General features: G+C 46.8%; 2 protein-coding genes across 10 annotated transcripts in view; both read left to right on the top strand.

Moving 5' to 3' along the window:
• Positions 1 to 9,951, top strand: part of AAK1 (AP2 associated kinase 1) — an 80,430-nt gene extending 70,479 nt beyond the window's left edge. For 4 of the 6 annotated variants that reach the window (XM_065659353.1, XM_065659340.1, XM_065659341.1 and 1 more), the window contains one exon: positions 3,765 to 9,951. In XM_065659353.1, the coding sequence (XP_065515425.1) occupies positions 3,765 to 4,903 (1,139 nt within the window). In that variant the 3' untranslated portion in view covers positions 4,904 to 9,951. Of the gene's footprint in view, positions 1 to 1,653; positions 1,910 to 1,943; positions 2,643 to 3,764 lie in introns of those variants that run through there. The other 2 variants (XM_065659350.1, XM_065659352.1) reach the window with 2 other exon arrangements.
• A 1,049-nt stretch (positions 9,952 to 11,000) lies between these two features.
• On the top strand, positions 11,001 to 23,895 carry NFU1 (NFU1 iron-sulfur cluster scaffold). Of its 4 annotated transcripts, none has more exons than XM_065659105.1 (8): positions 11,001 to 11,091; positions 13,399 to 13,505; positions 16,202 to 16,337; positions 18,413 to 18,479; positions 19,290 to 19,404; positions 20,306 to 20,369; positions 22,724 to 22,898; positions 23,674 to 23,895. In XM_065659105.1, the coding sequence occupies exons 1-8, from the start codon at positions 11,045 to 11,047 to the stop codon at positions 23,719 to 23,721; spliced, it is 759 nt and encodes a 252-aa protein (XP_065515177.1). In that variant the 5' UTR covers positions 11,001 to 11,044; the 3' UTR covers positions 23,722 to 23,895. The 4 variants fall into 4 exon arrangements, with proteins under 4 accessions (XP_065515177.1, XP_065515178.1, XP_065515179.1 ...); XM_065659106.1 differs by lacking the exon at positions 11,001 to 11,091 and adding an exon at positions 11,439 to 11,766; XM_065659107.1 differs by lacking the exon at positions 11,001 to 11,091 and adding an exon at positions 13,193 to 13,211.
• The last annotated feature ends 701 nt before the right edge of the window (positions 23,896 to 24,596 follow it).

Consider the following 24,596-nt stretch of genomic DNA (forward strand, 5'->3'; position numbering starts at 1 on the left):
ATCGGCTATCGCTGTGCCTCGGGCGGAGGGGTGGGTTGTTGGCAGGATGGTACCCACGTGAGACTCATGCTCCTGCCCTTTCTCGAGGTTTAACCCCTAGAAGCTCGCTTTGTGTTCTTGTGGCTGGAACACGTGGCTTGTGCACAGTACAAATGGGGGTACAAACACTTCATTCTGCTCCCCGGATGACACGGTCATGGTGATGCTGAGCTTTGGTGTTCTCAGAGCGTTGTACGGGGATGCTCTGTCTTGAGGGTTGTTGCTTCCAGGAATGGGAATGCAAGGAGAAACTCCAGCATTTCAGGAACAAAGGCATGAGGAGTCCTTTGACCCTTTCCAAATGCCAAACCAGTGATCCTGCTTGCTGGTAATGGTGCTGAGTTTTAGATCCCTGTTCCTGCCTGTTGAAACCTCCCTGACTTTGGCTGGCTGAAATCAGGTGGAAGAGCAGCTTTAGGCTCTAGGAATGCCTCCATCTCCCCTTTCTTGTTCTGGGCTTTGCTCCAGCAATGAGCTCATCATCCCGGTGGCTGCTCTGCCTCCTTCAGCCCCATCATAGAAAGAGTAAGCGTTGTACAGCTTTCCTGTCACTTATTCCAGTACTTGGCCTCTTCAGGGCATGGTTTTCCTTAGGAGATGGGGGAACTCCATGGGTCAGTGCTGTAGCTTGGGGGTAAATGGTCTTGTAAATGCTATCTGATGGGGCATTCCCAGGTTACCAGGTGATAAGTGGGTTTAATGCTCAGGTTTGCCCTGCAGAAAGGGAGCTGGAGTGTACCTGTCCTTAGTACTTACCTCTGAGCCTGGAATCCAAACTGATGGGCACAGGGGTAGGGCAGAACCCAAGCTGTAAGCTCAAGCTCAATAAAGATTTAGTGCTGTAAAGTAGTGTCAGGAGTGCGTCTGTGTGATACAACCTGGGTTCATTCAGAACCTAAGGGATGCTTCCCCATGAAGTCACGCACAGATCCTGGAGCCCAGAGGAGGAGGCGGGGACAAAAGAGGCAGCTGCCCGTTGCCTGTGTCCATCTTGGCCTAGGCAGATGTTAGGAAGTGCTGCCTCTGCAGAAGAGGCATCTCTTTGTGTGTCCGTTCAGGCAAACCATCTGCCTGGCTCTTTTCAGGCCTCTTGCGTGATGTGAATGGGAGCGCAGTCAGGCAGAGGAGGGGCAGGGCTGCACACACACAGGCACTGTCTCGCAGGGCTTGTCCTTTACCAGCCCCTGGAGTGACCCTTTCTGTGCTGTGCAGAACAAACGTACCCTTCTCACGTGGAACCATCCCAGGCTCTCTGAGCTCAGACCTCGGAAGCATCTCTCAGCGCTGGCTCATTCCAATTCCCTGTCCTCTGAAACCTCCTCTGCAAAGCCTGTAGCTGTGGCTGCTTGTGGGAGGGAGTGCACCGATTGTGTCTCATTAGCTCTAACCTGACCTTTACACAAAGGGATTTGGGGTTTTTATGATGGGATTGCATATTTTGGTGTCTTAAGCGTAGCTCAGACCTTTATCTAACATGTAAGAGGAGATGTCTAAGCCATTGCCTAGGCATGCTCCCAGATGTTAGCCAAAGGAAAATGCTGGCATGGGGATGTCTTCCTTGTAGCGATGCTGCTGCAGCTCCTTCTGTGACTGTCCCTTTGCTTTCTGCCAAAGGAAGCAGACGAGAACCCAAGAGCATGGGAAGGGAAAGGTGCCTGAGGTCAGATGCTGTGCGATGGTATCTGGAAGCCAGGTCCTTCTCCTTCAGCATCAGGAAAACAGAACGTGGATTATAGCTGGTGCTCCTCCTCTCTTGCCAGTAGATCCCCACGCTTCCCAGTGCATGTTGCTATTCCTGTGGCCATTTCCCTTCCTGCTGTGTTGCCTGGCAGCTCTGAAACCAGCTCAGCACTGGAGGCCAGAAGGAGCTCCCACTGAAGCATCACTTTGTTTTCTCCTCCCAGAGTAATTCAGCCACCAGTTCTGGCCTCAGGGAGGAGGAAAACCGCTTCCCTCCTCGCTCGGGATGGGCAAAGAAAGCATTGGGAAAAGTCATTTTTCCAAACCCAGCGTTCTGCCTATTACACAAGGTCAGACACGTGCTGCTCTGTCCTGCGCAAACAGGCTCATACCATGTCAACCCTCCTCTTGCCCTAAGTGTCATCGCTTGCACAAATGTAGGCACCTACTAACGCAAGGAGCTCTTTAAACAGGAGAATTCAGCTCAAATGACTGGTCTGTACTGGTTTTGTGCACCGAGGGGCACTGGTTTGCGTCAAGGTTCCCCATGATGAATGCCTTGTTCCTTCCCTTGTGTTCCTGCACGCTGTGTTTCCGTGAGAACCGGGGCATTCCAAGGCGGGCGCGTGATGCGGTGACCGGTTTTGCTCTGCTTCAACCTGTGTGCTCCAGCCCTCCCAGTAACACCTGGTAAATACATAACCAGCCTCCTGGAAGGAAACCCTGCCACGCACGTACTGTTCCTGAGGGCTGATGTTAGCATCTGGGCTTAAAGTGCTGCTGGCACCATTGGCTTCAGGAATGAGCGATAGTATTTTTGTAGAGTCGCTTATGGAATGTTCCTATCTCTACACTGTCTTTCCGTAGCAGTGTAATGTATCCAAGTGAATAGTTTCCCAATAAATACCGGTTTTGATGCCTAATGAATGACTGCTGTGTCTTTACTTGTGAGAAGGGGTTGACTTGCTATGGAGGCTATGGAGGCGATGGAGAAGCTGTAAATGGGAATGATTCACCGGGTGATGCTCTCTTGTCATAGCAGGGTGTATTGGTTAGTACCTCACTTACCCATCAGATACCGTCATTACCCTCCTCATTCTTCCTGCGATTCACACTGCTTCTTTTTCACATGCCTCTTTCCTGTCCCCTTGCTAACAAGAGCCCAATGACACACTCCTAACCTGCCAGTAGTTCTCTGAAGGTAAGATATCTTGTGTTCTGTCTGTGTGAGTCGTAAGGCAAAGCCAACCCCATCTTGGGCTCTTCTACCTGGAGGAGCCCAGAACAGCAAGCCTCTCCCCCCACCCCGTCTTGTTACCCTAACACAGAAGCTAGCCAGGTTGTTAGGGTTATGTTAGATGCTTGATTTGAAGCTGTGGTATGGAGTGTTGAAGATCATTTGCCTTGCAGTGACTTAAATAATGCTGCTGTAGTTAGCAGGGTTTATTAAAAGCTACAGGCTGACCTTCATCCTTTGAACTACGTGTGTTATTTTTGCAGGTTGTAGGGATCCATCCCTTTGTATTTTATCTACGTGAGTGTAATTCATGTACCCGTGGGATGGCTCACAGCAACAGGGGCTATGCCAAGCTGTACATCTGCTTGTAGGGCAGTCAGCAAACACCAGTGCAGAATGAGGTGACAGAACGTGGCTGTTTGCTGCAGCTCCACTCCAGCAGCACGTTATAAAGTGAAAACCTCTCCTGTGGTGGTCGTTGTCGTGGGTGGCAGAGAGAAAACCTTGTGGAATGGTGCTGAGAGGGTGCTGGGGTTGCCCATTCGTGTGTCAGACATCTTCCATCTCTTTCTGGGAAGCGGTGTCCCTGAGTTGTGAGCGGTGCTGAGCTGTGTCACTTCGTGTGTCTTCAATCCCTTCCCTGGCATTTGTATGTTCTTTCATTTGCCCTCCTTCTCCTTCTCATTTTCCACGCGTGATGGTGGTTTAAATCTGAACAGCATGATGTTTCTTGTGTAACAAGTACCCTTCTTATGTACGACTGAGGAGATGGAGCTTGTTGAGTAACACTCTTCTCTTGCGTTTTTAGGTCTGCAGAGGGATCCAGCCCTATTCCCAGTGGTAGCTCTTGAACTCTGTAAAGGACCTTCTGGCAGTGATGGACTGGCTTTGTACAAGGGTCGGTGTGAGATGCGGGAGGTGAAAACGCAGCACAACTCGGAGTCAGACTACTTGGCAAGAGATGGTCCTTCAAGCAACAGCTCCTTCTACAGCAGCGAAGGAGAGGGGACAGACCATGAAGGGGACATTCTGGATTGCAGCGGGTCCAGGCCTTTGCTGATGGATTCGGAAGAGGAGGAAGAAACCTGCAAGTTGTGCCCAGGGTTCCTGCAGTCTGTGCCCAGGGAAAGGCATGAGGCCTCCAAAGAAGATCCCCGCTCCCAGCCTAGAGCAGGGGAGTCGCTGTTCCCTGCCTTCCAGTCACACACCGGGGAGGTTTTTAATGAGCCGGATGTCTTTGCCACGGCTCCTTTCCGAAGCATGAGGAAAGTGCCTGATGAGGTGGATGTCTTTACCAAAGCTCCTTTTATCTCCAAGGGGAACATGGCTCTGAGGCATCCCGAAGAAGCAGACGTGTTTCTGAGAGCCCCTTTCACTAAAAAGAAAAGCGTGGAAGAGCTGACTTCCCATAGTACATCTAAAGAGTCATTCACACCTCCCATCCTCCTGAGTCAGGGAGGCGATGGCCAACACCGAGCTAACCCCATGATCCCAAGCCTGGATCCCACAGCCTCAGCGAGAGCTCAGTATCCCACTGCTGGCTTTAATCAGCCAGGAAACCTTCATCCCTCTTCCATCAGAGCCCCAGAGCCCCAGGAGCACATCCCTGCTAAAGGCGGTGTGCCGCCAGAGCAGGGTGGCACTGCCGGCGAGAGGAGCCCGGGAGGAGCCGCGCTGCTGCAGGAGGCCGTGCTGGGCTCTGTGGGTACCAAGCCTTTCCGTCCACAAGCCCTGTCCAAATACTCCCGTCATTACAGCCCGGAAGATGGGCCGGGGCTCGACGTAAAGCCCATCGCTGCTTACAAAGTGGTTTCCCAGACCAACAGACAGGCGATAGCAGGATCTGTCTCTGTTGTCCCTCTGTCTTCCAGGACTACGGAGCTGCCCGGCGGGGATCCCTTTGCTGCAGCACCCTTTCCTTCCAAAGCAGGAAAGCAAAAGCCTTAATCTGCTGTGAGCTTGGGAGGTGTGCTTCCCTAGGACCACCTCCCACAGGACCTTGAACCTCGTAGTTGAAATGAATGATATAGCAATATATATATATAAATAATGATTATTTTTGGGTCAGAACTCTATTTGCAGTGCTATATAGCTGAACCATTTTAAGTTATGTTAGCATCAGACCTGGCTCTCAGGATCTTCATATCCTTTTCAGTTGCTTCTTACCTTCCTCCTCTCATTGTCTTCCCCTCCATTTATTGTTTAGATGCTTTCCCAAACCAGTAATATTCCATATTTTCTGGTCCTGGCTGGGAAAACGCATTACAAGATGAATGAAAAGGTTTATGTATTACAGAGCAAGTCAAGCGGGACTTGCTAGTGCTCTGGAAAGGAAGTGATTTCACAGGTTAAAGGGTTCTTGTGACCTCTTCCCTCTTTCCTATCAGTGCAAGACAGCAATGTTGTATATTCCTGCTGCTTGGCCGCGATGGCAAACCTGGCAGCCGTGCTCCGGAGTCTGTCATGTGCATCCATAGGTGATGCCATGCAGGAGATGGTGGCACCAGGTCTGTGTTAGAGCCATTTCTTTCAGTTCATGTGCATGCTCCCTGTCTGGTTTATGCCAGCGCAGGGCTCTGCTGATGGTGGTGTTGCAGGAGGGAGCTGGGCAGCAGTTTTACAGTATTAAACGTAAGCCTTACCGAACAGCTGAGTGTTCAAACGCCTCCCTGGCTGTCCTGAGCTCCATACCTCATGTGGTCACTTGAGCGCTGGCTGCAATCCGATTATACTGAGCTATAGAGAACCTCCCCTCTGTTTGTGAACTCTGCCTTTTGTTTTCCTGGTGATAAAGGATGAACCTGAACAAAATCCATCCATGCTCCTTTGGGAATGTTTGCTCTGCTTCCAAAATACTGTGCATTCTACCCTATTCCCAAGGAGAAAGGCAACTTCTTATTGGTTGTTCAGTCATTGATGTAAGGAATCTCGGTACAGTGTTTGGAGGAAAACCAGCCCTGATGGGCAGAAAGCAAGCAGACTGTGCTCCCCTCTCCTTCCACTGAGGTAGGATAGGGATGAGAGTGAAACCTCCCAGCTTGATTCTGCAAAATGCTGGTTGCAGTTGTCTCAGATCTTCAATTTCTGGTCCTCAAAAGCTATTTAAGTGTGGAGTGGCTCCCAAAGATCCAGGTGTAGGGAGTCTTTGGGCTCCCAGTAACAGATGGATCTTCGCAGTGCAGTCATCCTTCCCCTGAGAGGTGCTGGTGCTGCACAATGTCTCCCAAGAGAAGATTTTGGTGGGTTTAATCTGAAGGACTTCTATGGAAAACATCCCCTTTGACTCCAGTGGTATCTGGCCAAGCCTCTTAAAAGCCTCGTGGTGGCCATTTCCCAAGGGAGTTTGTTCATTACGGTGTGAGCTGAGCCTTGCACTGTGGGTAAGGACGTATCTCGCCTTTGGGGGTCTCCCACGAGCAATGGGTGGCTTGCTGGGATCAGGACGTAGAGCAGGTCCCTCCCCTGCCCACTTGCTGATGCGATGGCACTGGGACTACTGTCCCTGTAAGAGATGGAAGGATCAGGTACAGCTGCTCCTAACTCACTGGAGGCCCACTCGGGAGAGCTTCTGCAGCTCAAACCAGACTTCAGTCTAGTTTGGCAGGGAAGAGACCCCCTGATACTACCTCTAGTACAGAGCTTTGTCCAAATAATAAGCCCTAGAGGAATGCAACAGGCATATTGAAGATACAAGTGAAGGCCGCTGGAACAAAGCAGAGCACTGCACAGTCCAGGGTTGACTCCTAACCCCACAGTGTAAGGGGAGGAGGGATGGAAAAACTCTGAATGCCAGGAGCTGACTAGCAAAGCATGTGCAAATAGGAGTTACCAACTGCTCCAGGTTTCCGTTCCCCTCCCCAAACTCCGTCCCCTCCAAACCATCTCCAATTGCAAGAGATGAGCCAAATGTTCTGCTGGACGTGCCTGGCGTGGGGATCGCCTGGAAGGGAGAGGAAGGAGTTTGGGCCGAGCCCTTGCAGCCCTGGGATGGGGAGGGAGAACACTTGGAAGCAGGGGGGCTTGCACAGCCTGATTGCTGGCAAATAGCAACTTGCTGAGCCCAGGTCAGGTCCAGTTCTGCTCTGCTGCACTGGGAGTGAAATACTGATGCACACTGGTGGGTTTTGTGTCCTCTGTCACCATGCCTTGAGAAGTACTGTAAAGAATTCCCTGGATTTCCCCGGAGATGTTCCTTCAGCAATGCTGAGGCTGTTGTTGATTGTGTTTTGTTGTTGCCTTTCTGTTTCAATCTATACCCGGAAGGTGGTTGTTTCTGTTCTAAATACACACATGATGCACACCCCAAGTAGCTTGTTGCTGGATTGGATCTGCGCGAGATGCAAGCTGTGAATTCAGGGGGTACTGAGGACAATGAGTGTGAGGACACAACTCGTGCCATGGGGCTGAACTTGGCCTTGACTTGTAGAATTGGCTTTGGAAGCTGCTGGAAGGGAGATCAGGCCCATACAACAAGGGAGTGAGCAGGTCCCATGTGTAAAGAAGAGATGGGTTCAAGGCATTACCTCCGCAAACTGGATCCAGGTTCTCCTTCCTGCTTTTTTACTTGAAAACCTGCATTTGGGTAATTCTGTGAAACGTCCTTCGATGCCATGTCCAGGCCTCCCTTAGCTGATGCTGGAGGAGCAGCATCCTGCTCCCCTTCATGCTCGGATTCCTTGCCCCTTGTTGGCAAGGTGGAGATGAGCTGTGGGTTCTTCAGCCCTCCCTTCTCCTGCCCTGCCAGCCAAGGGTGGAAGGGAGAACCCAGCAAGGCCCAGTGGGGTGTGCGGGCTTGCTGCAGCCCTGCTTCACCTCGGGTCAGGCTGAATCTCCAGGTTTGGCAGCTTTTATGTACTTCAAGCACTTTACACAAAGAGCAAGCAAACCCTGCCCCAAAAGCCAGTGTATATCCAGTGCTTAACTGGTCTAAAAGCAATTCTGGGGGGTGGAGGCAGCTTGTTTGTGTCTCTGCATGTGACCTGTAAAGTGATGGGACTTCTGGTTCTGGGCAGAAAACTGAATTTCAATGCCTGTTGATCTCCATCTCATTTCCAGCCTGATTTCCTCCTCAGCCCACACTACCAGTGCTGCAGCTTCAGCGTGATGAGTTGTAAGTGGAAATGTGATTTCCATGCTCTCTGGAGCTTACTGGATTTAGTGAATGTGGAAGAATAATGGGAATTGCTTCCTTTGCCACACAGCTGGTGATCTTAATCAGATTGCATCGTGGTTTAAGCCCAGCTGGTAACTCAGAACCACGCAGCCATTGGCTTACTCTCATGCCCCTGCTCCTGGAGGGATGGGAAGGAGAATGGAAAGAATGTAAATCCCATGGGTTGAGATGAGAACAGTGCAGTAACTAAGGTATAACACAATACTACCACCTATAATAATAATGATAAGGGAATAACAAGGGAAGAGAATACAACCGCTCACCACCCACCGACCGATACCCAGCGCGACCCGAGCAGTGATCTAGTCCTTCTGGGTAATTGCTCCCAGTTTCTATAGTGGGCATGATGTGCTGTGGTATGGAATGCTTCTTTGGCTAGTTTGGGTCAGGGGTCCTGTCTCTGCTTCCTCCCAATTTCCCCTCCTCCCTGGCAGAGCATGAAGCTCACAATGTCCTTGGTCAGAGTGAACATTGTGGAACAACAACTCAGAACATCCGTGTTATCAGCGTTGTTTTCAGGCTGCACCAGCTACTGAGAAGGAGCAAAATGACTGCCACTGCTGAACCCAGATTGGTCCAGCCTCCCTGCAGCGCTTTGAGGCCACTTTGCTGAACAAACCATTGGTGTCATGTCTTGGTTTTAAAGCTGGAGTATGTTGTTAACTGCCCTGGTCCTCAGGCACGGTCAGAGGGCCCCAGCCCTGGGACAATCTTACACTCATGCTGACAAAGGGACTGGTCCTTACCCATCTGGAGCCTCTCGTTGAAGTGCTTCATCAGAGTTTCTGCCTGTGAAAAATGAACTATGATTCTATGCTTCTAAACCTCCGGTTGGCTTGGCTCTGTGTGCCTCACTGCCACGGGGGTCAGACAGCACATAAGCGACCAGCCACCCTTCTGTTAACATGCTACAGTATTGATGGGGCTTGCCCCACGTCTCTGCCTCCCGTTCAGCTCCGCACGGGTCACACATGGTGTGACATTTACAACCTGAAGTCCTTCTGGAGCCAGCGCCCGCTCCATCTGGAATGCACGCTCTGCATGGAGCACGCGGGTGAGCCGGGGCTTGGAACAGCAAACCCGTGTCAGCCATGCGCAGAGCAAGGCTGAGCGAGATGTGGTTAATGGCCGAACCCTCCGTTGCTCCAAAGCGGTAACCAGTTACCTTTAACTCAGCTTCCACCAAAGACTTGCGTTGGGGAATTGAATCCTTGTGGGGTTTTTGCTGGGTTCTTTTATTCCCGTGGTGTTAAATCAAGGCCTTTCAATGCACCTGAAGACTCCAAAGCATTTTTACAGCAGTTATATCTTGACAATGAAATCTTGTTCCAGTTCTGAACCCCATTCCTGAAACCTGGCCAGCTGTGTTTCTAGGATAAGCCATGGCCTACAGCTTCCATTGTAGGTAGGGTAAATACCCTCAACCACCCCTATAGATACTCCCCTATTAGAGGGGTATTGATGCTCCACCATTCCCAATCCCTCCTCTCCAAAGAGAGGATTAACTGCTCGCAGCGTGGAGGCGGGCAGGGGCTTGCCCTGATGTAGGATGCAGCTACTCCATGCTACAGTGCGAGCAACTCCCTTGCTTCCCCATGGAGCTGGGAGCATCCATGGTCCCCGCTGTGACAAGGCATCGTGTCCCGTTCACCCCGCACTGTTATCGAGGCAATCCTTGGAAGTACCCGGATCTGGCTCGCAGATTCCATGGAGTCACGTTCACATTCCAGGGGTGATCATCCGCGTTCCTGGTCATCCTTATGGAGAACTGTTGGGAGTTGTAAACCTATGTGCATTCTATTAAAGCTGTATCTGGTTGCAATGCATCTCCGCTGTGCATTCCTTCTCCCCTCCCCGTGCACAATAGTTACCCGGGATACAAGGAATTCTTCGCACCGAGGTATTGAACTTAATGTGTTTTATCCACCAGCTGGGAAGTCAAACTGATCCTAATGCCGTAAGATCTTTTAGGAGTGGATATCCCACTTTACCACAGAGAAACCGTCACATCCAGCTCACCGCTATGGAGCTGGATGGGGCTCAATGAAGAGCTATGGAGCCCTCCCTGCACACCCAGACGAGGGGCAGCCGGAGCTCATTCCAAAGGGGATCCGTGCCGAGCTGTGGGGGAACACGGTGGGGGGGATCCAAGAACAGGTTTTGGCAAAGCCAAGGGAAAACGTGTTGGATGTGAGCGCAGCAGCGTGCCAAGGAACAGCGAATCCAGCGAGGAACGGCTGGAACTGGAGGGTTGCTTAAAGAACTGGGCTGCGTTTTTAGAGGAAATTGGTTAATTTTAACAGAATAAGCTGTGACTGGCCTAATTTAAGGGACTTTTTGGTCCAAAATTGGCAGAATTAATCAGATTAAAGGGGAGTCTTCGTCTTGCTCAGTTCCCCTTCATTCCTCTTGTGCAACAGCCCTGAGCGATGGCAGCGGCTGCACCGCAAAAGCAAGAGCTTCTCCCTCAACTGCCTCCTAATCGAAGCAAACACACCTTTAGTTTTCCCAACCCTCCCCCGTCTGGGAGGTTTTGGGGCTGAATTCGCAGTTTTTTGATGGTTTGTGAGATTTGGGGAGGGGGAAAAAGGGTCTTTTCGTGCGTTCCTGCGGTGAGCCCAGCCCAGCGCTGTGTGTGGTAACCCCGCCGCTTGCAGAGGGTGCTGAAGCGATGCCAGCGGCTGGGATGCGCACAGTGGGGCCTCATCGCTCTGGAATGCGCCGCAATGATATAAAATATTAAAAAAGAAGGGAAAAGTGGTGGTTGGAGGGCTAAAAAACGTTAATTTCTCTCGGATCACGAAGCCGCAGAGGGGCAGCACAAGGCCCCACTCCCGCCCGCCCGCCCGCCCGCCGCCGCCAGGGGCCGCCGCCGCGCCTCAGCCCTGCGGGGAGCGGCGCTGAGGAGAGGCAAGATGGCGGCCGCGCGGTGGCTCGGCGCGGCTGCGGGGCTGGGCTCCCGGTAGGTGACCGCGGGGCTCCGCGCTGCCCCGGCCCGGAGGAGGGAACCCGGGTTTATTCCCCCGAGGGGTCCCCTCTCGCTCCTCGCCCCACGCGGCTGGGGGTGGCTGCGTCGCAGCGAGCGGCACCGCGACCTCGCAGGCCGCGGTCTCTCTTCCGCTTCCCTTCCGCGCCGCGGAGGAGGGTGAAGTTATTTCCTGCCTCCCCTCGTTACAGACGGGGAGTGAAAGTCTGTTTCTTCTCTCTACACCATTATAACAGCGAGGGGTTAATTCCGCCCCCCCCCCCCCGCTACCCACTACCCAGGTGCTGAGGGCCTTCCCCTGAGGGTCTGCCGGTCTCCTACGCACAAAGGTGTGAGGAATGAGGCGGAATTCCCCACATAGGGCTACAAGGAGTCATTCGCCCCGATATGTGCATAGGATCGTGTAGTGAGGGGCACTGGACCCCCTTTCCGTGTTATGTGTCCTTAGGGCCAAGCAGTAAGGGGAAATTCCCCCCAGCGCAAGTGCTAGAGACTGTAATAAGGGGAAAATCAGAGGGCAGTGTAGTTGTGGGCACATCTGGTGTGAAATGGACTCATCGTCATTCCCCAAACCTAAGGGGGAAAGGAGAACTTGAGGGCCCTTCCTCACATCCCATTGTGGCCTCGCTACCTGCTATCAAGACCGCGAAAGTAAGCAAACAACATGATTCAGACCTTTTCCGCGTTCGTGCTCATTCACTCACAGTGAGGAGGTGCATTCCTGACACAGCTTTCCTCCTGTTCCCATGTTTGAGGAATCTGGACCTGGTATTGTGCTTGTGCTCCGATTTATGACCCCCTCAGAGAGTCGCTGCCTCTCTTACCAGCCCCTGTTACTGTAATGTATTTAGTTTACCTGCTTTCCCTCCCCTGTATCCCAAACGGAGGAGAGAAACCAGAAGTAATGAGTCCTCAGTACATGGTATCTGTGAAACAAGGTGGATTTTGGTTCATCTTCTGATTGTCACTTAGCTCTGAGATACCTTAGCTCTGTGCAGTTCTGGTGTGCTCAGCATAAAAAGGACATGGAACTGTTGGAACAAGTCCAGAGGAGGCCACGAGGCTGCTCAGGGGCTGGAGCACCTCCCGTATGGAGCCAGGCTGAGGAAGTTGGGGCTGTTCAGCCTGGAGAAGAGAAGCTGCGTGGGGACCTCAGAGCAGCCTTCCAGTACCTGAAGGGGCCCTATAGGGATGCTGGGGAGGGACTCTTTGTCAGGGACTGCAGTGACGGGACAAGGGGTAACGGGTTAAAACTTAAACAGGGGAAGTTTAGATTGGATCTAAGGAGGAAATTCTTTCCTGTGAGGGTGGTGAGGCACTGGAATGGGTTGCCCAGGGAGGTTGTGAGTGCTCCATCCCTGGCAGTGTTCAGGGCCAGGTTGGACAAAGCCTTGTGTGGGATGGTTTAGTGTGAGGTGTCCCTGCCCATGGCAGGGGGGTTGGAACTGGATGATTTTGAGGTCCTTTCCAACCCAAACTATTCTATGATTCTATGAAAGTTAGGCCTGTTACTCCATCGCTGCCCCTTCCTTTTTCTTTTATAGTTCTTTTCCTCTCTGCTCTTCCCCCTCTTAACCCCATCTGAGCAGATGACACCACCCCTGTTTTGGCTGCTAATGGCCAGCATGGAGCAGGGCCTCTTTATAACTGGTCTGTTTTAATTCTGGAGCAATACTTGTACAGGAATGTACTGAGTTTCTTTATTCCTCCAAGGGAGGAAGTGGATAGAGGTGGACAGGGGTGAGGTATGGCTTGGTGTGAGTAGCTGAGAGGGGTTTTATCTCTTATCCAAGTGTCCTGCTATGTTTTTCTTACGGCAATTAGTGTAAGGGTAGCCATTGCATTAACTTTTTAGCTTGCTTGTAGCTTCTGAGAGTCCCATAGGAGACCCTTATCTTTGACCAGCTAAACCCACAGAGTATAGGATTGAATTCTGGCCTTGATTCAGCCTCGGGTGCTTGATGCTGGATTCATCTCAGCTGTCTGTAATCTTCTGAAAATCAAGTATTTAGTCCAAGCTACGTTTCTAGGCACTGGCTACTGTCAAGAAGATGACAAAGGGTTTCTTTAGGGTGATTTGTCCTCTTCTGTCACAAGTAAGTATGGTGATTTGCCTGGCTTTAGAGACTGAAGGAGTCTGGATTAATGTTTTAGGGGGCTAAAACCTGCGAGCTCTGTCTCTGTGATCCAGCCTGCTACATTATCCAAGAGAGAAGCATGCAAAACGCTCTGTCTGTGGAGTAGTGCAATTTGGGAATTGTTAGTAAAATTCTTTTTCTCTAGGTTCTGTCGTATGATGGTGAAAGATCACAATTTGACACCTCAACAGTGTTTCCACCAGCTTGTGCAAAAGAAAACATTTCTTCCACCTGCAGTGTGGCATAATGCAGGTAAATACTGGTTAAAAATGAAGAGATGAATGTACTGTGGCTTTGTGTCTTGCGGCAGTAATGATGGTTTGTTACTCCTTCTGAAAGCCGAGTGGTGTCACATTTCCTACGTGGTTTTTAATGCAGTTTTAGTGCATTTGGAGCTTGGAGAGGTTTGGATGGCTCACTTCGTGCTTGATTATGCATGTTTGTTCTATGTCATTCAGCTGCCAAGGCTTACGAGGGGCTTTGTTAGTGCAAAGTATTATTTGGGCTTTGCTGCCCTTCTTAATTTAATTTCTTAGTGTAAGTGTATCTGTTGTGAAAGACTTTGCGTTGCCTTCTGTCCAGCTTCAGCTCCTGAGTTCTGCCAGATAAAACTGCTGGCTGTCCAGCTAGAACCTGGCAAGGATGGGGGCAAAGCTTTTCATTCCTAAGCCTGCAATACTCTCTTGTTTTAATTTCCCCCCGTCTTGGCATGCTTCGCTAAAATTGTCTGCAACCTGGTGTTATCCTGAAAAAGCAATGTTTCAGACTGACTTTGCTGTTCCTGCCAGTTTTGGGGATAGGCTCTGATGCTCAGAAAAATTAGCAATAGTCTGAAATTTGCCGTGCAGAAAAACAGTGGGTTTGCACCTGCCTGCACATTGCCTGTGGTCATGTGCCATTACCACAACGTGGCTAATGTTCCAGTAGGAAGAGTGTGAGACACGTTCTGCAGGTGCTGTTGCATGGCATTAGTCACAAGTGGAAATCTAATTTAAATGAGTCTGCTCAGGCAGAAGGTTCTTTTTGGTTTTGATTGCAGACAAGTACTGTCTTATCAGCTCCAGCACCATTTTTCCTCTCCCAGTTTTACTCAACAGACAGACTCTGACAAGTAAATGTAGGATTTTACCTGCTTCTGCAAGTATCCTAACAGTGGCCTCTGGTATCTTCCTCTTACCTTGAGCTGATTCTAGGCTGATGCTCTAGGCGCATGCACGGGCATATACCAAGTGTTTCACAGAGGGTTGAAAGAAGCACTGTAGATATTTGATGTAAATGCAGTTACCAAGTATGCAATAATAAATTCCAAATGAGTTATTTTCACAGCTGTGCAAAGAACTCTCCAGATTGATTCATGATTGAAAATCCTGGTCTTAGGAAGGCAGATCCTCAACTGCAGAAGTCAATTCTAAATACAGAGGCCCCCCACACAGATACCTTTTAGCAGCCATTTGTGTTTCAGGGTGTTAGAGATGGTAGATGAATAATGTGACCCATTGCTTTCAAAAACTGGGCATTGTACTCAGTTTACACCATCCAAATCCCCCATTGTTGGTCATTTGTAAACTACACTGTTACACTGGATATGATTTTGGATGCCAGCTGGGTTTGGAAGATGAGTACTTTTTCCATCCCTGTGGGTAAAGCTTGCTCCGTTGGGATTATTCTTTCCATGTTAAAACTAAGAATATCCATGCTAGAAAATGCGTGTGTGTGCTTTGCCACTGTGCATGTTGAAGTCAGATGGGTTGTTACCATGACAGACACATACAGTAACAATTTGGCAACCTATAAGTAGTGTCATTTGTCATCTAATACTAAAGAGTCATGAGCAAAATGGCACTTTGCAGAAATGAAAATGTCAGCTCTTTTTGCTGCTCTAAATCCCTGTTGCATGTTTTTGAGTTCTGTGAGTTTGTTTCTCAACTAGTGTTTGTTTATAAATATTAGTTCCTAGAGATTTTTTGGCTTAAAATGCGTTTTTATTCCCTGAATGTTTGGCTATCATTGTGTTCTTTGATGTGCAGGGAGAGTTAGGAAGGAGGAGAACTAGAAAGAAGACAAGAGACTGTCCCTAACTGGTGTTCAGCTTCAGTGGGCCATTAGGAATATGCTGAGTGGACACGTCTGCAGGAAAATACACTATTAAATGTAGACCATTAAATGTAGAGTATTAACTTTCAGTCAAGACCAGTTTATTTACATTCAGCTGTTGCAAGGCATACCCACTCCATAAAAGGAACTTCAGTAAAAATGAATCTTTTAAACATCTTTGCCAGTGAATTGTAAGTAATTTTATGTTGAGTTGTTTGGTCAGTTCAGTTTCTGGAGGATAAGTGATCGCTTAGAATAGTTTTTCACTGTGGAAAGTATAGGCAGGGGTGGTTCGCTGTAACTCTTGTTGCACTTGGTTTTCTTTTTTATAGTGCTGAAAAATGAGATGAAGCCCAAACCCCATAAATCATGTCTGTCTTCAAGAGAGGGTTTATAAAACTGACTATGCTTTCAAGAGGAAATGATAATGCTGGAAGAGGGACTGATCAGCATTTGAGCATCATAAAATTAAGAAACCTGAACACAACAGATGTGAAGGTTGTTTCTCTTGGCCTTCAGTAGGAAGGGAGGATGGGACTGGCCTCCTGCTGTTGTAGTAGGATGGCTTTTAGTAAATAAAAAGCTAGCAAAAGGAGCAAAGACAAGCTTCCCTTTATCATCTTGTTTGCCATGAGATGATGTTCCTGTGTTTATCAGTCTTTGTGTCTGAAAGCTTTTGTGGAACCCACTGCATTGTGCTTTAAACTGTCACTGCTGCTGTTTGCTATAGCACAGCCATTGCCCTTGGCTTGCTGAAGAATTAGGATCCTCGATTCCATTTAAGCTACTTAGGTTTGATTACACTGTTTTTCTTCTTTCTGTTTTTTGTTTTGTTTGTTTGCTTTAATTTCCAGTAAGAGGGATGTTTATTCAAACTCAGGACACACCAAATCCAAACAGTTTGAAGTTTATTCCTGGGAAGGAAGTGCTGGGGTCAAGGACTATGGAGTTTTCCAATCCAGCTGCAGCATTTTGCTCACCTTTAGCAAGGTATTATTAAATGGGGAAGGGGGGGGGGGATCACTATGGGCTGTGTGGTGACAACTGATGTTTTTAAGCTCGTTCTGCTCCTTATACTCAGGAACAGCTTCGTTGGATTTCAGTTTTTAATGATGCTTTCCTTGTGCATAAAATTAAAGCTGGGAGGATTGTTGTTACTAAAGGAGTCCTTCCCTGTGTCTGTACTCCCCATTTCTGTATCATTGTGCTCTAGTTCATGTAGCTGGATTGAGTGGTATCATAAATCAGCATTCTTGAACAGTGAGACCTCTGGCCCTGAGTTCACAAAATCATTCCCATCAGAACACTCTTAATTCAAGTAGTTACTTGGAAATCACGCAACTTCTCACAGTTGGGAAACAGACCCTCACAAGTCTCTCTGGGAATACTTGGAATCATCCCTTTTGCATCATTGCTTTCACATTTGCCTCTGAAAAGAACCCTTATCCATTATATGGGTGGAAGGGCTTCAGTCTGAGCCCGAGCCCCAGAGGTGCTGCAGTAGGTTACCTCTGGAGATCCCAGTTTAAGTCATCTTTATATGTTGGAAGAATTATATGCAAAAGTAGAAGCTGTTTCACATGGCACTCTGCAGGAGCTGTAGAGTTATCAAACACGCAGCTCTGATGATTCCAACTGTTGTAGAGCTGTTTGTACAAACAGGATATTTATGAGCGAAGCTCTGCTAATTAAAGAAGTACAGCGTGAATGGGTTGTGAGGACATCACGTGTTGATGGGATGCTGAAGCTGTAGGGTGTGCCAAAGTACATCAGGCTGCAGAGTGCAGTCAACTGTCAGAAAGGAGTGTTTTGTTGTCATGTACCTGCAAATAGACATTTTCATTGAAGAGGATGTATGTGGTAGAATGTGTACCCTGGCAAACCAGCTTGGTTATGTGTATCATGCCGGTTAATGGGGAAAAAACTGTCTATATCCTTAAAACCCAGATTATGTTTTTTGTAAATGGAATACTCATTTATTTTAATAGGGAATATTCATTTTCCAAAGAAGTATTAAAAGCTTCCTGAAGGGGATGAATGGGGGAGTATCATTTTGGTTGATCCAGGGTGATTTGGTGCACTTACATAATGTCATTGTTTGAATAACTTAAAATGCAGTTGATTTAGTGATGTAAAAACCCAGAACATGTGTAACTGTTTCGTGTGTAGAAATGCTTTCGGATGGCTATTGTGAAATCTCTTTGCATCACACATACCTTTGTGATGAGACTTCCAATTCCTTCATTGCATTTTTGATGTTTTACAGGAGATTTCACACACACACGCGTGCACACACACACAGAGTTACAAAAATGCCTTTTCAGGAGTAGCATCATTTCTTTATTTTGTGGATGAATTTGTTGGGGTGTATATAACCATTTGTGGAAATTGGCTTTTGCATTCTCATTCTGCTTTTTGCACTTCATTGTCAAACATCTGCTCTTGCCTCCTATCTAAGCTCTTGTGTTGCTTTGGCTGTGTGCTAATTTATGACCTGGTTGTTGGATGCTGTATGGAGCCCTCTCAAGCAATTGAATATGAATCTTTAGCTTTTACTACCTGAATGACTAAAACTGTTGAAGATTGCTCACAAAGTGAGTTGGGTGTTAAAGCCTTGTGGACTGCTTGGCACTAATCCTTTTATTTAATGGCATCAGAATTGAAGGGAGCTTTTTTTGAGCTCAGTTACTTTGAATAACTTTAATCTCAGGACCATTCCTTATATTTGCACTAGTCCTCTCTGAAACAATAGGTACCTACAGGGTTTGATGCTGAGCAAACAGCTTTTTATACAGATTATGATTTTGCCTTCAAAGAACTGTAGAGAGAGTAACACGGATCCTGTAAGAGATGTGTTCAGTCTTACTTCATACACTGGTTCACAGCAGGATTTCCTGGCTTTTACTAAGCTGTAGGTGAAGTAACTGTTTCTCCTAATGGCTCTGATTTTAGTGCTTATTTTTGTCTAGAGGTATATTCTAGAACGTTTTTTCTCTGACAGATTAAATAAATCTTAGGAGTTTGCCTGAAATGTGTGTTGGCTTGGGTTTTTGTTTTCTTAACAGACAGTTATTCAAAATTGAAGGAGTTAAAAGTGTTTTCTTCGGACCAGACTTCATCACGATCACCAAGGTAAGCAGAGCAGAGATTCGGATGTGCTGAAAGATGAGCTGAGATCCAGCTGTCTTAAGAAATGGCCATAGCGAAGATCCAGTCAGACTCCTGGGTGTGTGTCATGAAAGTATCAGAGGCAATGTTCACAAGCAGCATAAAGGGAATTGCCTTTAGTATAAAAGCAAAACACATGATAAAGTGTGTATGAGCCCTGGATTAGGTTGCCCAAAGCTGTAGAGTCCTTGATCTTGGAAATGGTCAGCATGAGGCCCTGTGCAACATGGTAGCTTGGAAGCTGGCTCAGTGTTAGATGTGAATTGGGACTGGATGACCTCCAGAAGGTTTCCAAGTGAATGGCTGTGTGATGGGGATGGATTCAGAGCTCACTGTGTTTACCCAAGGTGTGGAGCTCATGTCAACAGAGATAAGGTGGTGGGAGTAACCCTGCAGGTATCCTCTCACTGTGTGAAGAGCACAGGCTAAGTCAAGGCATGATAATTTGGCTCAAAATGGGACCAAACAGTCTCAAGTCTCTGAAATGGTTGGGTAGAAATATGTGTTAAATAATGTATTTAGGAGACTTTCACCTCTTTAGCTAATGCTTTAATAGCATTTTGCTTGCAAACAAGGAAACCTTTCTATTGACCATTATAAGATGAGTCTTACTGGACTTTTTTGGCCAAGCTGTACCTGGACCTGACAAAACCATGAAGTCAAATCCATGCACTGAATGTGAGAGCCCATTATGGTATCTTTAAAATAAGAATCTCTGCTTAATTTAGGAGGCTGGTTTTACTCTTTCTTTCTTTCTTCACCTGATTCTCACAGGATAGCGAAGACCTGGATTGGAACTTACTCAAACCAGATATTTATGCAACTATAATGGATTTCTTTGCCTCCGGCTTACCTGTAGTCACCGATGAGGCACCTAGGGCAGATACAGGTAAATCAAACTCCTCAGGAAGAGGCCGGTATCTGGCTTTGGGGTTAGTTTATGTGACATCCAGAAGAGCCTCTGCTTGTTCCTCACATATACTTCCTGTGTGTGAAATACTTTTGAGGCTTTAGAAAGCTGTGGGGTTTTGTGGCAGACCCTTCTTGTATGGGCACCTGCAAAGGGTTTTATTTCCCTCCTTAAATCAAAAAGCGTGCCCAAGCTTAATGGTAGGTTTATGGTCTCAAATGAACAAGAAATTGTAAGAAGTCTCTTCCAAACCGTAATGAGAGGAACTGAAACTAACTGAATATTTAGCTCAGGGGCAGTATTTTGCTATTTATTTTCTCATTTGCAACTTAACAACTTAAAACAATTTTCTCGCTGTTTTAAGGAAGGTTATGGCTATTGAGTTCCTCTCTTATGTCTGGATTGGATTTCAATATTCACATAGGCTTTATTTTATTTGGAAAAGTTGTCCTAAAAATGCTTCTGTGAGACTAACACTGAGCTCAAAATTGCATCCAGGACTGCTAAAGCCAGCCATGGTCATAATTCTTCTCCTGCTTTGTTTTCTTGGTGCTAAAACCTTTTGAGGACCCTGCCTTGATCCATTAATCCTTACTGAATGTTAGTTGTTGCTTCCTTTAAAAGGTGGGACTGCTATTGTCTGTTATGGCCTTTGCCTGCTGAGAACTCTGAACTGATACTGGTTTTTGTTGGTGGAGGCCTGGGATGTAAATAAGGACAATGCAGAAGAAGCTGCTCTAAATTGAGACTTATACCTTTTGGTTTCAGTCACCTCAGTGATGGGGTTTATGCTCTCCCATTCTGCCATAATGGATATACACTGTTAGTAATCATCAGAATTCTCTCCAAGTTCTGATTTGCACTTTTTGCCTTTCCCAAGGTGCATCAGAAGATGATGATGAAGTTGTATTGATGATTAAAGAACTGCTGGATACAAGAATAAGGTAAACTGGTGTCCTGGGGAGGGCAAGAAGGGGGGGGAGTGAGTGAACGAGGTTTGTGGTTGGGTTTAAACCACGACAACTGGGAACATAAGTGTGAGATGGGAGTGAGTTAGTCTTGGGGATTGGATTCATTTAGGGAACAATGTGTTTTTCTCTGGATATGTGTGATTTCATCGTCCAGTATCCAGTTAAAGTGCAAAATGGGCCAGAGTTGAGAGTGCTGTTTCGTCTAGTTGAAAGCTTTCCGTCTAGTTTCCCTGTTTAAGCAAACTATGTGTGGAACAGAGTCCTTATTGCTCAGTGACTTTAGAGCAGTATATAGCCTTACCCTCCGTAATGCATTTGAGCAGGTCCATTGGTTTAACCTGGTTTACTTTTAAAAAGTGAAAACAGCACAGTCTTTGCTATTAAGGTATTTTTTTCCTCTGTTGTGTTAGTCTGTGTCTTAATTGTACATGTCCTTCCCTTCCGAGTATTCCAAACTAGGTTATATTCTTGTATAGTACTCTAAAGGAGAATTTACAAGTGGGTTTCCTTTACTGTCTGGGCTTCAATGGATTTTTGTCCTTGCATTCTGTTGCAGTTTTGTTGGTGTTTTAACATGGCTTGAATTTAGAGACTGGTGGTAACTAATGAAGTCTCATGGGGGGCTGTGGATCATGATGTGTACCTGAAGGGTGTTTTTATGCTCATTAATTGCCTTCCAAAGTGAACTGAAAGGAGTAAGCAGCTTGACATTTTAGATGCAGGGGAAAATGTCTGATGTTTCTCATGTCGAATACTTGTTGGTGACTTCTTCCCCAGCTCACAAATTACAGGAGGCAGGAAGTTGTATGTGCGTCAAAATCGTGGAATTCAGTTTAATTTTTCCAGAATTTATGGCAAACTTGGACTTTTTATTTAATTCTGCTGCATTTTAAAGGGGTATGAATGACAAAATGTGGTTGTCTCACAGCTGACACATGGTATTGGTTAATGTTCCTGCAAGGAAAGAGGAGAAAAGCAGGAATAAGCTGGAGCACTTTTCCCAAACATATTTATTGAGTGTTGAAGCATGTATCCCAAGTATACTGTTGTATAAAGCTTTATATATGTCGTATATATACTTTATACTGTCGTATAAAGCCTCATTCGGGAGGCCCTGCTCCTGCTGGGTATGTGGTTGGTTAAGCTCCCTCAGGTATGTCTTTTCCAACCCTAACTATTCTATGATTCTGTTAGGCCTTGATTTCCTCTTTCATAATGGTCACAGAATTCGTGCCCAAATTTCTGCTTTTCCTCACATTTTTCTTTCACTTCCTTCCCCCTGTCCCCTCAATGGACTAAGAAGCTGTTGATAAGAGCATTAGCAGTAGTGTCTCTTACTTTGAGAGCAGGATAGTTTACAGAAGCTATGTATACACCAGTGTACACACAAAGCTTTTATTATTTAGTTGATCAATAATATGTGCAAAGAAGTTGTCAGAAAGTGCAGGATGGAGGGAATATAGCTCTCAAAGGTCCCGTGGTGTGTTTAAAAAACCTAATTTCAAGTAAGAAAAATGGAATTTTTAGTCTTTGGCTTTCTGGAATGGAGATAATTTCTATGGTGAGTTGTTAATAAATGTGTAGATTATTCTCTTAGGAGTGTAGCTCACAAAGAGTGACTTTGAAAAGCAGCATAAAGAGCTTCTGTTAGAGTAACCTGATGGTTTTAGCTTGGTCTGGAGAAATGTTCCTGTGGGGATACAGTTACAGTGCTGGGCATTTGTGGCTTGCAAAAGGAGCCCTTGCTGCAGAATGCTAATGGTACCGGGATGTATTCTCAGATGCTGGTTTCTTCACCTGCTAGCAGGATTAAGCTTTCCTAGTTGGAGCTTTTTCCTGTCCTGTGTAAACTCTGATGAATGCTGGATTTATTTATGGAAGCACTTAAGGACTTCTTATCACTGTCCCTGCTCAGGTACCAGATGCACGTACATGGTGTGGTAGGACACACCTCTGTTGTATTTGGCACATAAATGAGGCAATCAGCATTATGTGTGGGGAGGGCCTTAAGGCAAACCCATACGGCTTTGCAGACTGAATCAAGCTCAACTCTGAGGTGCTTGCTCTCAGCCTTAGAATTTCAGAGATTCCTTTGTCTGCTGCTGCTGCCGATATGTTTTGCTTTATGTTTTGTGGTAAAACAGCAGTGAAGGTCCAGCAAAGTATGAGTTGTTGGACATTGAATCGGATGGTTTTAGAGAAAAAGGGCTATAGTTCCCATGTCTTGGCAGTTCTTTGTGTGTATTAAATTTAGCTTTACTAAAGATTTCTGGAAGGAAACATACTTCAGCTATACTTGCTTTAAATTGAGTATCATGTTCCACCAGGCCGACAGTGCAAGAAGATGGTGGTGATGTTATTTATAAAGGCTTTGAGGATGGGATTGTGCAGCTGAAGTTGCAGGGTTCATGTACCAGCTGTCCCAGTTCCATCATCACCCTCAAGAATGGGATACAGAACATGCTCCAGTTCTACATCCCTGAAGTAGAAGGCGTGGAACAGGTGGGTTGGTCAGAGGTAATAGCTGCGTGCTCTCAAACGGAAAAGGTCTTTGTCCCTTTCCAGCATTTAAGCAAAAGTAGGGGATTTGTAGATGCAGTTTTTCCCAGTCAGAAGCTGTATCTTAGCTAAAGGTACAGAACTCTGCAGTGTCCTGTGCAGCTCGGAGCACCAACATGTGCTGGGGACTTCTTGGAGCAAGTCCAGAGGAGGCCACGAGGATGCTCAGGGGCTGGAGCAGCTCCCGTATGGAGCCAGGCTGAGAACACTGGGGCTGTTCAGCCTGGAGAAGAGAAGCTGCGTGGAGACCTCAGAGCAGCTTCCAGTGTCTGAAAGGGGGCTACAATGATGCTGGCGAGGGGCTCTTCATCAGGGACTGTAGGGATGGGACAAGGGGTGACGGGTTCAAACTGAAACAGGGAAAGTTCAGGTTAGATGTAAGGAACAAGTTCTTTCATATAAGGGAAGACTCAGTCTTTTCCTTTCTCATTAAAAATCTGATACCCTGTAGTGATTGTTTGGTGGCCTCTGGAATAAATTCACCAGCTCCTAATCTGGAATTAATCTTTAGCCACATTTCATAGCCACATTTCCTCCTGGTATTATTGATAGCAAGTGTTTCTTACCTTCTTCACGTGACCATTGTCGTTCAGTGATGTAGAATAACTGCTGTTCCCCTTGCATCCAGCAAGGATTTAGTGTAATAAATTCTCTGTGCAATCTGACAGGACTGAGAGTTTAAACTGTTTACCTAAACTACTTCTGGATCTGATTTCAGGTTGTTGACGACGATGATGACGTGGAGAAAGAAGCAAATTCTACGTGAGCTGGCATCCTCTGTGGCCAAATAAGTAGTTACCTCTTGGTGTACGTAAACTATCCTTGTGCTGAGGAACAACCAAATTTGCCTTCTGTTTCACTCTTACATCTGCGAAAATGTATCATCAGTTTAAGCAATTTGTCCACTAAGTTATTAAATGCCCTGCATTCAAAAAAGAAACCTTTTGCTCTGCTTTGTACTATGTCTTAAGCAAGAAATGATGGGCTTTAAAAATGATGTGTCTTTCCTATGTTCTTTCATATAAAACTCAAGACTGAAAGGCCAAAGTAAAGTTTCTTGCCTGACTTTTTTTTTTGTGCAATAGAAATATTACATGTTTATTCCCCTAAACCTCCTTATGGGGCTCACCAGGGCTGTCTGCCCTTGCTCTGTAACTGGGGAATTCAGGAATGTTCATTTGAACCAGTCTTGTTAAAAAGCTTTTCATACGATTTTTGTGTGTGTGAAAAGTAACCCAAAACCTCAACTGTTCTAGAGGTTGTGATGTTGCCATCACTTGTGGAAAGTTACCTACTCACTTGCTCCCACTGTGCAAATAGCAACAGGCAGACAAAACGTGTTTTGTTATAAAAATTGTATCTTTTAAAGTAAATGTTAGAAGATCGAGATCCTTATCAGGTTTAGTAAGTGGAGAGACTAATTAGCTTATTTAGCAGTAAAATTGTTCAGCCACTATTAGTGGTCTGTTTAAGCTTGCAAAAGATAGTTTCTTAACATAATGCTCCAACATCAAGATGAATGTGTGGTGCTTAAGGGCACAAATTACATTTGTAGGCTAGCAAAGAAAATGAGTGTGTTTACCTATGCCATATCCTGTTTGCTCCTTCTGCAGTGCCAGAGAGTGCAGCATGTGTCTAACT

Source organism: Lathamus discolor, chromosome 22 (genome assembly GCF_037157495.1).
Source record: "Lathamus discolor isolate bLatDis1 chromosome 22, bLatDis1.hap1, whole genome shotgun sequence".
In the NCBI taxonomy this organism is placed as follows: Eukaryota; Metazoa; Chordata; class Aves; order Psittaciformes; family Psittacidae; genus Lathamus; species Lathamus discolor.